The following is a 16066-nucleotide window of genomic DNA, read 5'->3' on the forward strand; positions in this document are numbered from 1 at the left end:
ATCCCACAATCAATGCATCTTTTACTCTGCTAACCACACTCAGGTGGAGGGTTCACACAATCCCATGCAGTACAACTGTCTTGGCAGTAACATCCCCGGTGACATTTAGCAAATGGTCATGTCTCATCGGGGCAAAGGCTGATTTGCTGAAAGCAAATGATTCTCATGGGCCCTGACAGTTGGCCTGCCACAAATCTTGACTCTTCAGACTGTTTACAGAATCCATATGTCACTTTTTCCTGCCATACCCGGGGATCCTGGGCAGATGAAAGGGGTTAGACACGTGGACATCTTACTTTGAAACGCATTCCTTTCCGCTGGCCTTTGTCCAGTTTTGGCTTTTCCACATAAAGAGGGTTTTTGAGCAACATCTGGGCTTTGGGTTCAAACTGTACAGACCAATCCCACACGGTGAGCAGATTCAAAGGCTTGCTTTGTGTATCCTGGCTTTCCCTGCCCTGCCAAAACAAGCACAGGTCATGACGGCTTCCAGGGAGGGCTGAGGAGAGCAAACACACAATGCCGAGGGGCACCAGAAAGGGCGCTCCTGCCCCGAGACCAAACACTCACGGCTTCCTCGTTTTTAAAGGCTGCGGCCTTCAGTGGTCGTTCATTTAAGACTTTGGGTGGGAAGGGAGAGGGAAGAAGGTCACCTTATTTTCCAGCAGGCCACATGTCAGCCGCTGACGGGCACTATGACACCAACTCTGTTAGGTTATGTCACATTTTATATTTAGGAAACTGAGGCTCACGAAGCTGGTGAGTGACCGGCTGGGATCTGAAACCGGGGCCGGGGGACTGGAAGCCCAGGCTCCGTGCCTCCGCTTCACCGAGGAATTGGCTAACGCTGCTCCTGGAGGCCCAGCTCAAGCAAACCCGGGGCCAAGAGGAAGCCGGTCAGAGGCCCTAAGCTTGGTTAGAAAGCAAAACCCCCAGGAGCAAGGCCCTAGGAGAGACTTAAAAGAGTGTAAGATGGAAAGTAAAAGCTTCCCTGCTTTGCCTTGCCTCCATTCTCTCCAGAGTAACTCCAGGCACCAGGCAAACGGAAGAGAATGCTGACCAGCTTTATCAAGGACAGCTTTTAATTCTGCTTAATTCCTCAGCTCCAACACTTGCTCCCAACGTGGACTTGGGCCAGTTCCCCATCCTCTCAGTGCCTTGACTCCTCAGGAATAAGAATATACCCCCCACAGGATGCCGTGACAATTACCAATACCCAGAAAGCGCTCAAAACAGGGCCCAGTATATAGTGTTCTATAAATATTTTTATTATCAAAACTATTGCAATAAACTCATGAATCAGGGCTTCTTTAAGACACAGGTTCCTAAGAGGGACTCTTACCACGTTATCTTTCTGATGAGGCGAATTGAAGAAGAAGGTGCTAAAAATAGGTATGTACAGGCTATCTGACAACACAGTCAGGTAAGTTTCCGTGAAATCAAATGCTGGGGGGTGCTGGTGCACCAGCTGCCAGACACAATCTAAGAAAAGCAGGAACACAGGAACCTATGTGAAAACAAGACACGCATTACTGAGCAGGCACTACAAGGCCAAGGCCAGCTGTCCTGAGTTCAGGGGCAGCCATCTCAACAGCCATGGAAACCACTTTTGAGCACTGTATTCCCTGGGAAACACAGTCGACTCCATCCCACTCCACACAATGAATATGCTCAATTAAAGTCACATGCCTAACCTTTTGGGATGAGCACTGGGTGTTACATGGAAACCAATTTGACAATAAATTTCATATATTAAAATAAATAAATAAATAAATAAATAAATAAATAAATAAATAAATAAAGTCACATGCCTGTGACTAGACTCATTTCAGTATTTGGCAGTACCGGTCTGTACGAAAGACATTCTAGGGCGAAATATGTAAAACCTCATTACTGACCAAACACTGACACATGAGTGTTTGCAACTGATTTTGATGACAGGGAACACTCTGAACCCCAATTAAGTGAAATTGTTATCACCTCCTGAAAGAATTCCATTCTTCACATTAGTAAATCGTATTACCAAAAAACTATACTCCATCACATTGAATTTTGTCACTATTCCCTTCTTCACCCCCACAAGGAGGATGCAGAAGAGAAAGAGGATGGGAAAGACAGCAGAAGCAGCAAAGGTGAGTTTCTAACCTTTTTTTCCACAAGCGTACAGATTTTTTTTTTTTTTTAACAGATAGCCTCCTTTACTAGCTTCCCGGAGGCAAGCCCTTTATTGGTAGAGATGGTTTTCTAGGGTGCTTCGTCATTCACAAAGTGTTTATCCTTCTGAGTCATCAGCGAAGCTGTCAGGTGGGTAAGACAAGCCATGTCACAGTCTCTCCCTTATGGAGGCTGTCGAGGCCTCGCAGAGCTCAGAAGAGAGACAGAAGTTGAGAGGCGCCCGGATGGCTCAGTCAGTTAAGCGTCTGACTCTTGATTTTGGCTCAGGCCACGATCTCACGGTTTGTGAAATCAAGCCCCCCATCAGGCTCTGCACTGACAGCACGGAGCCTGTTTGGGATTCGCTCTCTCTGCCCCTTCCCTGCTTGCTCACTCACTCACTCTCTCAAAAATAAATAGATAAGTAAATAATTCTTTTAAAATGGCCACATTGGGGCACCTGGGTGGCACAGTCGGTTAAGCATCCGACTTCAGCCAGGTCACGATCTCGCGGTCCGTGAGTTCGAGCCCCACGTCGGGCTCTGGGCTGATGGCTCAGAGCCTGGAGCCTGTTTCCGATTCTGTGTCTCCCTCTCTCTCTGCCCCTCCCCCGTTCATGCTCTGTCTCTCTCTGTCCCAAAAAAATAAATAAAAAACGTTGAAAAAAAAAATTAAAATGGCCACATTTAGAAGGAAAAAAAAAACCAACAACATCAATATGTCATTGTGGAGATGCGAAGACATGCTGATATAGCAACTTTATTTCATACTTCATTTTCTGCTCAGTATATCATTAAACAGAGTGGAAAGTATCGGAACCCTACTATATAGTCATGAAAATGGGCTCAGAAAGTTTGGATGACTTCTCCAAAGGATGGGTGAAAGCAGATCAGACTGTATCTGCTCTTGGACTCATTCTCCCTCCCCAGACATGGTCCTTGACAGTCCTATCTTCTCAAGATATCCAAAACATACTCTTCCCCACATAGTATCTGCTCTCTGCCCATCATGTTGAGTCCCATCAACCTTGCAAAGTTCCTCAGAAAGGCAAAGTCCATTCCAAGGGTGAAAATGGTGATTTCCATTCAGCTTGATGGGACACAGATGAGCAGAGACCAGGCCTGAAAGAAACCTCACAGCCTAGCAAGAGAAGCCGCAGTCTTCCAGAAACATGCCAAGACCCTGAGGCAGGAGCCATGGCTCTCTATTCCCACAGCATGCTGCACCATGCTGCTTTCCATCATAGACAGACACGTTCATTACCTGCAGTAAGAACAACCATGAGCCATGCTCCTAGAACACGGAGCTTTGTAGGTGACTTCATTAAAGAAAGTTCACCTGTCTTCATTTTCTCTTCAGCAATCATTAACAATGCGGCCAAAGGAGTATGCAGAGCTGCAGCTGAGACTAGACCACAACGTGGGGGCCAGCTAAACTACAACGCAATTCACACAGCCAGACGCAGAAGAGGTCATGTGCACAGCACGCTATGTCACCGGTAAGGTCCTGGTGAGGGACGGCGTTAACATAAACCTCATGCTTTATTTGAAAAGGCTTATGTGCAAGGGAAAATTTACTTTGTGTTATTATGTGGAATATTCATTTTTTTGCAAGCACTAACTTCGCAGAAATTATAGGAGTCTCTCTGAATTAATTTTTAAGTTTTATAAATCAGTGTTATTCCCATCATGAAATACATATTCCCATCATGAAATGCACAATTTAGAAGAAAAGGCACTGAATCACTTACTAATACCCTTTTCCTCTGGGAAGGATTTCAGTACTGTTTAAAGCATTTGGAGTCATCCAACAGTGAACTGAACATGGCCTTCCTAACAAGCCCAACAGCATGCACTTCACAAGCACTGGCCCGACACCTGAAGACAGGTATTAGAGACCGGGCACTTCTCCGACGAGGACACTCACCTCCTCTTTGTCACTCTGACGTAGATGGTTGCAGCGATCCAGGAAAGAGTGCCCGCCCATGATCCACTCCTTTTGGACAAGGCTCTGGAAACCAATCCTGGTTCTACAGTGGGGGTCCATCATCACTTGCACCAGAGAGGAAACGAGGCAGCAGAGGTCGGAAGCATTCTCCTCTAGGAGGGGCCCAGCGGCAGTGCAAAGAGGCAGGAGAGTATGGAGTATTAAAAAGCCGCCAAGAGTGCTCACCCTTGCACAGTTAATGGTGGGGTTCCCAAAACCAAAGTGTGCCTGCTACGGACAGTCAAGGTCTACTTCCCTGAAGGCGAGGGCCCATGGGGAAAACAGGTAGTGTTCAGACTGACAAACTGCTTCCAGCCAGTCCCGTACAGGTTCCGGCATATGCTGGCACTAAGCACAGATCTGCTGACTGACTGAATAAAACGCAGCACGTCAGATCCACTGTCAGCGTACCGGCATCCCGGCGTGCCGCATAATGAGGGCAGAGCCATACACGTGGTGGCGACCCACTGGCCTTCACAGACCAAGTTCAAAACTCTTCCAGCTGCCGTGTCAAAGTCTCCATCACTGGACTCACTGTTCCAGGGCTCAGCTGCTCCTCAGACTCCCCTCAGAGCTCCTCTCCTCCACTCCCTCTGCTTGGACTCCCTTATTCCCAGCTCCATAGCTCTTTCCTTCTCTGAGAGCACAGAGGTGCCTGCTTCTCCTTGCCTAGCCTGGCGGAGAAACTCCCCTCGGTCTATGTCCACGTGCCCACCCCCAGAGTGCACCGGACGAAACCTGTGTGATGAAAACACCATTCATACACGTGTTCGGCATTCATGACTCCCGGCAAATAAAAGCATACATTTCTGTCCATGCATTTGCCTTAGAGTTTTCAGATCCTAAAAGTTAGGGTCTGCATCCCCGTGGTTTCCTCTTTGCAGAAAGAAGTGCAACTCAAGCTGCTATTTAAAAATGTCCAGCAGGATGGCGGTGCTAGTATCGGTGAAACTAGAGAAACTTACAAATTCTAAAGAGGGGGATGTCTCCACCGTTAAAACTCTTTCATTCTGACCCTAGAACCATGAGGCACTAAGGTCTAGGCTTACGCTTGTGCTTCTTTTTCTCCTCCAGGGAGACAAGTCTAAACTACGGGAACACACGGATTCAAAAGAAACAGAGTTTTGTGTTTGGAGTGTTATCAGCTTATTTCAAGTTTCTTTCTTTTTTTTTTTTTTAATTTTCTTAACGTTTTATTTATTTTTGAGAAAGAGACAGAGTATGAGTGGGGGAGGGGCAGAGAGAGGGGGAGACACAGAATCTGAAGCAGACTCCAGGCTCTGAGCTGTCAGCACAGAGCCCGACGCAGGGCTCGAACTCGTGAACCGTGAGATCATGACCTGAGCGGAAGTCGGACATTTAACTGACTGAGCCACCCAGGCGCCCTGAAATAAGTTTTATAATTTTAAGGGAATCATCCTTCTGGCATCTGACGGGTATTAACAGTTAACCTGTAACAGGAAGAAGGACCAGAAAATGAGATTTCAGAGGAGACAACTCAGTCCTTCTTCTGGACCGAGTGACTTCTCACATCTCAGCCAAAGATTCAGATGTTGTTTTAGGCAACTGTAACTACTGCAGCCTGGCCTGAGAACTTCTGCCTCTCAGATTCTGATCTTTATTCGTCCTCCTCTGTACCACTTAGTTCCTCAGTACTCTGTTCTGCCATTGGTGATTAGGTCTTTTTCAATAACATGCTCAGGCCAACTCTCATTAGGCTGTAAACTTCTAGAAGGCAGAAGTATAGAGCTCTGCACATGGTAGGTGCTCAGTCAATATCGTAAAATCCAAGTCAGCGAGCCAGCATCAGGTGGTACAGAAGCCCCAGGCAGACACATGTGCAGCCTGCCCACAGAGGCTAAATTTCAGCAGTCATGGAGCGCGTCAGAGCCATGGTAAAAGCTTGAGGGCATGAAAGCATGAGATGATCTACTGAACCGAAGTGCAGGGCTATGAGAAGTTTAAAATATTCTAAACGGCAAACATCGTATTTTAGCTCAGGTCTAACCAACTCTAGCAATCTTTAAATAAAAGCGGTTTGCACCTGTTTTTACACATTCTGAATGCTTATGTCCTGTCCACATGTTTAGCAAGTTAAGCCCACTGAGGCAAAGGAAATCGTGACCCACAAACTTTCTATAGCGACTGCACAAGGTTGTCTGTCAAACACAAAGATATAAAAAGAACAATTAAACCATTCATGGATTTCTTTATATAAAAAGGATTATCAAAAGATTTTAACTGTAACCAAGTGGAGTTAATATAAAACAAAACCCAAAGCAGTAGGAAATGGAGCTTTGGTGAAGATACCAAACAATTCCTTCTTGGGCTGCAAGTAAGTCTGCCAAGTTCTAAATGAAGGATTTATTTTTAAGCTGTAACACTGAAATCAAATGCAAAGAATTCCAAGGTCAGGGTAGAAAAGAACGGGAAGGATTTCTACACTAGCTTGCTCCTTTTGTAAGACAATTCCAATTACATAAAGCTATATATGCAGAAATTGAGTCTCAAGTGAAGGGAAACGAAAACCACTCTTTGTGCTTTAAATGTATTACCTAAAAGAAGAACGTTCACGTTTTGTGCTTCTAGACATTCTGTGATCTCTATTGCTTTTTTCAGGCAACGTCTACATTGGAAAGAGACAAGAAAAAGGGGCATTAGTTTCTGAGGTTGGCATCAAAACCATGAGAAATTTAGACAGAGGAAACTGAAGATTGAGACACTCTCATTTGTTTTTTCACTTGAAATCCTCCAGAAAAGAAGTTACCATTTACCCTATTCACATACTGCAAGACACTCATCTGCCAATTAGAAACTGAAAATTTTCAGAAGGGAATCCCAAAATTGATGTCAAAACCTTCCTAGGTGATTTCTAAACTACAGTCTCCTATTGAGAACTCATGCCTGAGTCTGGCCGGAGAGTCCTAGTAAGACCCACAAATGCCCACGTCGGAAACTGTGCTGCACGCCCACATGGTCTAATTCAAAGTCACCTGTCCAATGTGTCAGTGTGGCTTAAACAGTCCAACAAGGTCCAGAAATCCCTTCTGTCTCTCTCTGTACACACTATTCCTGATTTTCAGCGTTGACTTTCCTCTGCTTGTAACTAAGGGCTTCACATATGCTGTTCCCTGCCTGCAGGGGCGCCCTTCCTGGACGGTGCTTCATTTGGTGAGGGATGCTCAACCTTCTCTGCCCACCCCCCGTGAAGAAGGGTGCTTTTCCTGGTGACGTTGATCACTGTTGGCAACTACACATTCCAACTATGGGCCATGCAGCAGGCTCTCCGGAACGGATGCGTTAACAAGTGTTTGGGGGGCTGAGGCTCCTTGCCACAAACCTCGCTGGCAGAACCGAGAGATGCAGTGCCAGTTGGAGGCACTGTCCAACTGTGCCTCACAAGTGTCCTAGGGGTGGGACTCTTCTCGCACCCTGATCATTGCTCTTCTGTGCCTCCCTTTGCCCTCTCCTCTCTTTAACAGCAACAGAGAGGAGCTATTCAAACTATGAAGTAGGGAAGGGAATATAGGAATTCTGTCTCTGGGAATCTCAACCTAATTCCCAAACCCAAAATGCCTAATTGAAATTAATGATGGAAATTATGAAAAACCGACATTACTCATTCTCAAATAGGTAATATACACAGGAGAAACGTAATTCAAAAAGGTATTCAGTAAAAAGTCAGCATCACCCCCCTTCTTCCTGTTCCCTTCTTGGAGGCCAGCACTGCTGCCTCAGTTAGACTTACGGGTTGCCACCCCCCTGTTCTGCAGTCTTTCCATGCCTAGTCTATATATAGTCTAGAGAGATCTCTTTGTGAGCAAGTAGCATGTCGATAAATTCAGATCAAATATGCACAGAAATAATAAACAAATGTAAAATCCAGCTGAGCTGTCAATAGAATATGTGATCTAAGAACATCTAACTGTGATGTTTAACACAGTTAAATGTTTAACATTTAAAACAGTTCCATCGTTTGTCAATTTGTTTTACTACTTTGAATTAGAGAACTATAAAATTCATGAGCAAAATGATTGCTTTAAAATACCTGATTATGTCAAGCCAGCTGCTACTTTCCAACAGAGAAAACCATTTTATATCTGTGTCCCAAAATTCGGTACTATTATCTGAAAAAAGAAAAAAGAGCAAGGAAGTCAGGTCACTGTTCTCTTACATGTCTGCCACCAAAAATCTGTGCTACTCAAGTGTGCTGTTCAGTCTTGGACTTGAACTGCAGCATCCAAGCACAGATCTCCATTCTCAAGAAAGGACACTTCCAGACTTCAGCTGAAATGGTGTTTGAACTGTAAGCCTCTGGACGGGGGTGGCAGTCAAAAATGGATTTTTTAGATTTTTATTGTTCAAATAAAAAGTGCCCCACAATATTTATTTAAAGCCATGGTTGACCTTGTGACTCAACAAGGAGAGTAACATGTTTTAGGCAGAAACAGTCGACACCCAGGCTACACTATTCTAGCACTGGAAGACAACAGGATACCTCCTGATGCCAGGGAGCCCAAAGGGGGAGACTTGGCTTCCGCTGGAATCCTAAATACACAAGCACATTTTCCTTGCATACTCCTACACCACACACCCCGCCCCCACACCTTTGGTACAGAGAGCCCTGCGCTGCACGGACATCTAATACAGGTCCAAGCTGCAAACTCAAATCAACGACAAGGCAGATACCTCTCTGCAAGTCCTGGGTGATGAGACGGAAAGTGGTAGAATCACAGTCCTGCACCAACTAGTGAAGACTATACTTTCAAGGATCATTTCTATAGTTTATCACTAGAGAAGTTTCTCTGAACGTGCAGAGTACCCAAAATTTAAGATCTGCAAAAACAAAAAAACCCCAAAAAACTAGGGCAGTGTATCACTCTCCACCAGGTCCCTGCTTTTTATAAATCTAGTTAGAGGTGGACACTGCTGTTTACCTGGGCATCATATTCATCTTTATCTCAAATGCCTCCATAATCGGTGTATATAATGGAAACTCAATAAATGTCAGCTGAATGAATGAATGAATCCTAAGTCATTAGAATTTGCTAGGCTAGAAAGTCCAAGTTAGGAAAAACTGTGACAAATCTCAGATGGTAATACAGATTCACTGAAGAACGAGAATTAATAAACAACTGGGCTGGATAAGTAGGATTCAGGTCCTAAGCTGTTCATAGTGGGTAGCCCAGGCAGAGAAGTAGGGGTGGCCGGGATGGGCATATTTCATTTCCTACTTTGTACATTTCTGCTTAATCAGAAGAAAAAAAAATATTTTCACTTGGGGTGGGGGGAGGTGGGAGGCGGTCCATTCAATAAGCCACTAAGGAAAACAAAACCAATCATCCACTTTATCAATCACCGTGAGCGAGCCAGCGAATACAGGTGTCGCATGGCTCCACAACTTTTAAAGAGAGAAGCCCTTGTGTACACCACTGGGCAACACTGTGCTGAGGAAGGAGAGAAGAGGAGCAGTGGAGGGGTGGGCCTGTGTTCCCTGTCGTCAGAAGGGGCAGCGGGGTAAAAGCCTGGAAGAAAATGGAGGGGGAGGGGGGTGCGTGCGGTGAACGTGGCAATGACAGCGGCCCCTCAGCTACCAGCCCCTCTGCTCTATAACATCAACCCTCATGGTCATGAGCCTCGGGTACATACAGAGACCAGGGAGAAGGTACCAGCTGTCACCTGATCCACACGGCATGTCTTTCCCTATTTGACAGAGAGCCTTTGTTCTGCATTTTTCTCACCTATCAGAAACAGCTGTTTGAATTTAGAGTAGGCAGTCTGGATGTCCTGCAGGGACAGGAAGTTGCTTGACAGGTCTTCAGTTTTAACAATTTCATAGGGTGGCCTGTGGATGGTCTTATAGATTCTAGGTATCAAAAAGTAACAGGAGATTAAAAGAGCAGAAGTCAATTAGAAACAGCTTATTTTTCCCCGAGCACTTAGACGTGGCAAGATCTGTGTGTGTAGGTATCCTCCCACTTGATCCTTGCCAACAAACTAGCTACCACAGGACCACTATTCCCAGTCATTGGAGGTGGAAATGGAAGCACGTGGAACATGTATCAAAGGACAGTGACATAGGCCATGACCTGGATTTGACCACTGTCAATACCATAGCCATCATGCCCTCCCCGCTAAATACCTCAGTGTGCATCTCTAAAAATAATGCAGTTGACATTCTTTTTTTTTTTAAGTTTTATTTATTTAAGTTATCTCTACACCCAACATCGGGCTTGAACTCTACCCCGCGATCAAAAGTTGCAAGCTCCTCTGAGCTAGCCAGGTGCCCCTGCAGTTGACATTCTTAACGATTATGTTATACCGACTCCTTTCAAAATTATGTATTTTTAAGTTTTTTGTTTTTTAGTAATCTCTACACCCAATGTGGGGCTCGAACTCATGAGCCCAAGATCAAGAGTTGCATCCTCTACCGACTGAGCCAGCCAGGCACCCCTCCTTTGAAAGGGATTAAAAATGATCCCTCTCTATGGTATTCCTGAGCACTAAGCTATCAGCAGGTAAACAGGAATGAAGCTTCTTTGGAAAACAAGAACTCGAGCTAACCAGTCACAAAATGTAGAACAGTACTGACCCATCCAAGAAGCTCTTTTGCATTTGTGAAAGGCCATCATCCTGTTCTTTTTTGGGCAGTGCTGACATTTTCAAAAGGGCACATCCATTGTGGCAGGACCAACACCATAACTGCAAAGGGGAAGAAAGGTTTTTCAGTCATAATATACACAATCCAGCGGGAGAAAGGTAAGCTGAGCATTTAAATTCACTCAGGGAAATGTATAACTTGGGTAGGAAATGGCTGAATATTTTCAACTTTGTTAAGCCAAAGACTAGTTACTTACAAAGGAAAACAATGATTTAGTCTTAAAACAAAAACAAAAAAGACCCCCAGGTCTAGACAGTTACGCTCAGACCTGCTTATGGTCTGACCAGGCTTGAGTGCCGGGAGCCTAGATGACCGCATCACCATCACTAGGCTAGTCACCGTGGCGAACCTGCTCTGCCAGGGACTTCATGTCAACTAACTCATGTGATTCTCAGTCACACTCTCAGACTGCAGTGATTTCCTTCTTTCCCCTCTTAAACACTGAGGTTTTCTTTTCTTTTTAATATTTATTTTTGAAAGGGAGACAGAATCTGAAGCAGGCTCCACGCTGTGTATGCAGTGCCTGATGTGGGGCTTGAACCCACGAACCATGAGATCGTGATCTGAGCCAAAATCAAGCGTCGGACGCTTAACCAACTGAGCCACCCAGGTGCCCCGACAGGGGTGATTTCTAATTCCATTAACAGCAAGTAACTGAGGCTTGGAGAGACCAAATAACTTCCTCAAGTTGCATTGAAAGCTGCAGCAGTGTGTCTAAATGCTGTGTTCTACCTGGATGGCAAGAAGGAGGCAGCTCCTGTCAGTAGAGAAAGTTCACACCAGACAGAATGGGAAGCTGGCTACTCAACAAAGGATACCAGACCCGTACATGCAAGGCGCTGCATTAGGTGAAAAGGAGGTGAAGAGGATGTGAAGAGGGCGAGGACAGTGTGTCTACTCCAAGGAGCTCATACTCTCAAAAGGGAAATACATTCACAAACATAATAAAATGTAGAACGTGGTAAATAAGAGAAGAGAATTACAAGGAACCACAAAGGGAAGGCAAAAGAGGAAGAAATCACATGAATGACTGTAAGTGACAGGTTCAGGTGTTCAGGCACTTTTCTGGCTACAGTGGGAGAGTTTGTTTGCTGTTTTGCAGGAACAAAAGGAAATGAGAACTGATCTTGGGGCAAAGTAATCTGCCAGTGGAGCCTGGAACAGAGGACAGGGCAAGCCTGGTTAGGGCAGGTGAGCACTGTGTGGACTTTGTGCCCCCATCAAGGCCTGGTTAAGGGCTGAGAATGGCTAGAGCACAGCCACTGCTCTGCTAACCAAGTCATCAGCCTTAGCTCAAAGATAAAACCTAGGGGAAGATACTTTTTATAATTCTGCCATCCAGCACTGATACCTTTTTGCTATTCATCTGCAATGAATGGTATAAGCCATACACTGGACATGCTAGAAGTCTGGGCTGTGAGGTTCAAGATGAGCACACGGTCCAGGCGATAACTCTGCACCACACTTAGAAAGCCAAGAGGAACTGGCTTGGGGTTACAGGGGAAGATGATGGAATGGGTGTTGGATGTATCAGGTGTCCAGTGCCAACAGGATACCCATGTGCAGCTATCCAGGAGGCACATTAGATGAGGGTTATGAGTTTAGGAGGGGAAGGCAGGATTGGGGCTCTGGACATGGGAGGTGGCAGCCAGCTGATAACGAGCCCGCCCAGGGAGTGAGGGCAGAGGAACATAGGACCGCTCTAGGAAATGCCAAAAAGCAATGCCTCCCCTTTCAGGGCCAGGCCGTACTTTGACTCTTTAAGGTTCCTAATGAGGTGGACGTGTTAGGACACTAAGACAAATCAAAGGGCCCTCTGCTGTCTTCTCCCAATGTCATACTGAGCAACGTACAGAAACCACCACACAGTTTCTAGCCCTCAGCCAAAGGTGGCAGTAATTTGAATGCCCAGGCAATCATGCCCCTAGTTGCTGCAGCTCACTTGGATAAAAGGAGAGACACTCTTAGCCACGACTAGGTGACAGGTTCTAAGAAATTAAGGGTCCGTAATCCTTTTTATCTCTTCTCTTGGGATAGAAAGGTTTAACTCTTGGTGACATTCAACCATAATTCATGTTCTCTTTGGGGCACAACCATACCTGTCTCATCTCTTCTGGGGTAATTCCCTAACTATTCTCTACTTGAAAAAATAAATAGGGATGCCCGAGTGGATCAGTCAGTTAAGCGTCTGACTTTGCCTCAGGTCATGATCTCACAGTTCTTGAGTTTGAGCCCTGTGTTGGGCTCTGTGCTGACAGCTCAGAGCCTGGAGCCTGTTTCAGATTCTGTGTCTCCCTCTCTCTCTGCCCCTCACCTGTTCATAATCTGTCTGTCTCTCTCTCAAAAATAAACAAATATTTTTTAAAAAAATTTTTAGGGGCGCCTGGGTGGCAAAGCAGACTTTGGCTCAGGTCATGATCTCACAGCTTGTGAGTGCGAGCCCCGCGTCAGGCTCTGTGCTGACATCTCAGAGCCTGGAGCTGCTTTGGATTCTGTGTCTCCCTCTCTCTCTGCCTCTCCCCAACTCACGCTCTGTCTCTCTCTCTCTCTCTCAAAAATAAACATTAAAAAAATTATTTTTAATTTTTTTAATACTCTGAAAATAGATAATAAAATAAAAGCAAAAGCACTAGGTATTGTTTTTAAAAATAAACAGGAAACAAGCAAAATTTTTAATTTTTTTAAGTTTATATATTTTGAGAAAGAGAGAGAGCAGGGGAGGGGCAGAGAAAGAGACAGAATCCCAAGCAGGCTCCTGACTGTCAATGCAGAGCCCGACATAGGGCTGGAACCCTTGAACCATGAGATCATGACCTGAGCCGAAATCAAGGGTTGGATGTTTATCCAGCTGAGCCACCCATATGCTCAGAAACAAGCAAAATTCTTGGTCAAAGACATACTTCTCATAAGAATTTAACAAAAAGCATGTCTTCTCCTATTGTAATATGTATGATTTCTGTCTGGGTTCTTAGTATAAAAGTCTTGACAACAGACAAGAATCACTCCTTGTTAATCCTGTTTACTTTTATTATTTAAAAAAATATTATTTTTATTTTTAGAGAGGGAGAGAGTGAGGGGACAGAGGGGGAGGGAGGGAAGGGCAGAAAGAGAGAGAGTGCGCACGAGAGTGTGCAGGAGAGCAAGAGAGCGAGAGAATCTTAAGAAGGTTCCACACTCAGTGTGTGGAACCCAATGTAGGGCTCAATTCCATGACCTTAGGATCATGACCTGAGCCAAAATCAACAATCGGACCCTCAACCGACTAAGCCACCCAAGTGCCCCTATTCTGTTTAACTTTGAAGAGGGAGAGGGGGAGATTATTCATTATTTGGTACATCTTAAGGTATCTCTCTTAGTAGAGCCAAAGACAGAGCTTTAGGGGATCATCTACAACTGGACACCAGTGTAAGAAAGAAGGAACTATTAAGGAAGTCAGAGGACCAAGAAAGCACAGTGTGTCCAAAGCAAGACAGGAATTTAGAAGCAAAAAAAGAGAACATAATTAGGGTCAAACCTGCAGCGATGGGGAAGAGAGGTGGCGATACACAAGGCATAGTGACTTCGGGAAGGTCCTTCAGCAGAGTAGGGGGTAAAAGTCACCACGCAAGAAGAAACAAGTAGAGAGACAAGTAGGGGCAGTTAGTACACAGTCTTTTATTTTTTAACGTTCATTTATTTATTCTGAGAGAGAGAGATGGAGATAGTGTGAGTGGGGAGGGGCAGATAAGAGAATCCCAAGAAGGCTCCTCGTGCAGCGCAGAGTCCAACATGGGGCTCAATCCCACAGAACTGTGAGATCATGATCTGAGCCAATCAAGAGTCAGATGCTTAACCAACTGAGAAACCTAGGTCAGTAGAGTCTTGAAATATGTTTGTCGGAAGGAGAACAAGACAACAACTTAGCTCTTCAGGAGGGGCTTCTTCAGGTTAGGGAAAGCTTGAACATGCCTTCAGGTAGAGCAGAACCATGGAAAGATCCACGTGGAAGGCGAAGACTGATGGAAGCAGGCTCCAGACAAAACAAGGGCAGATGAGATCAAGAGCCAGGCAGATGTTTAGTTAGATTCAGGATAAGGAAACAGGAACACAGAAAAAAACAACAGGAGGTGAAGGAGGAAGCTGAGGGAGGAGGTCTTGTCGCTGATTGTCCAAGATCCCACAGAAGTGGGGGAAATGTTGTCTCTCAGTACAAAAGTTAAGACTGGAATTACAGGGGGGGTTGCCTGGGTGGCTCAGTCGTTTGAACAGTCCAACTCTTGATAGTGGCTCGGGTCATGGGTCTCATGACGTGGGATTGAGACCCACGTCAGGCTCTGTACCCAGTGTGGAGCCTGCTTGGGATTCTCTCTCTCTGCCCCTCTTGGACTTGGGCTTTCTCTCTCTCTCAAAATAAATAAAGTTAAAAAAAAAGAAGAAGAAGAATAGAATTACAGGGGCACCTGGCAGGCTCAGTTGGAAGAGCATGTGACTCTGTGACTCTGGATCTCAGGGTCATGAGCTTGAGTCCCACACTGGGAGCAGAGATTACTAAAGTAAATAAAACTTAAAAAAAAAAAAAAAAAAAAAGAATGGAATTTACAAACTTAAAAAGAATGTAAAGATGGTTTACACCAGCCCCAGGGAAGAATGATACAGGATCCAAAAGGAGTTAAATAACAGACTGCTGAGCCAGAACAAAGGCCCAACAGAGGCAAGGTAACATGGCTTTCGCATATCCCATTAAGGAACACTCTGCTGTTTGGTTTGAATCATCTTTAGCAATGTTCACTAGCCCCACGGCCAGAAAATATACTCAGGGGCTGGAGAACAGCAGAGGGTAGAGGACGTCAAAGTCGCTATTAGAGCAAGGATGTGACTGAATTTACAAACGATGTAGGTCTTCACTGAAAATAAGTGAAGGCAAGAAAAAAACAGACTAGCTGAAAAGTCAGGGTAAAAAAAGCATGGAGATACGCAAATGTTCTGGAACTAGAAAGCAGTAACGGTTGTACAACATTGTGAATACATAAATGCCATTAATGGCAAATTTTACGTGATATGTACCGAGAGCTCTGTGTTCCCTGGGTAAATGTGAAAATTCCATTACGTACAAAATGTTTCTGCTGTCCGTTCATGCAAACTCCACTAACAACTTCCAGGACATATCATGAAGTCAGATCTGAAAAAGTGAGAACACTTTCCCACTGTTTCTATCAAAGTTATGTTGCTGGTTCCCCACTCAGGTCTTAGCAGAACACTTCCTACTCCTCAGCCTGAAGGCCTGGC

At 45.1% G+C, this 16066-nt stretch overlaps 1 protein-coding gene and 1 pseudogene across 4 annotated transcripts in view; one reads left to right on the forward strand and one right to left on the reverse strand.

Moving 5' to 3' along the window:
• The window catches only part of MTMR12 (myotubularin related protein 12), a 66829-nt gene that overhangs the window by 5702 nt on the left and 45061 nt on the right, over positions 1–16066 (reverse strand). For all 4 annotated transcript variants that reach the window (XM_086676505.1, XM_086676524.1, XM_025924346.2 and 1 more), the window contains 7 exons: positions 10733–10842; positions 9882–10006; positions 8189–8267; positions 6696–6766; positions 4081–4253; positions 1343–1507; positions 297–458 (listed from right to left, as the gene is read on the reverse strand). In XM_086676505.1, the coding sequence (XP_086532631.1) occupies positions 297–458; positions 1343–1507; positions 4081–4253; positions 6696–6766; positions 8189–8267; positions 9882–10006; positions 10733–10842 (885 nt within the window). The remainder of the gene's footprint in view (positions 1–296; positions 459–1342; positions 1508–4080; positions 4254–6695; positions 6767–8188; positions 8268–9881; positions 10007–10732; positions 10843–16066) is intronic.
• LOC112861934 (small nucleolar RNA U3) lies at positions 8894–8976 on the forward strand (annotated as a pseudogene).

This window comes from Puma concolor, chromosome A1, assembly GCF_028749965.1.
Source record: "Puma concolor isolate L17-30 chromosome A1, mPumCon1.1.hap2, whole genome shotgun sequence".
Lineage (NCBI taxonomy): Eukaryota > Metazoa > Chordata > Mammalia > Carnivora > Felidae > Puma > Puma concolor.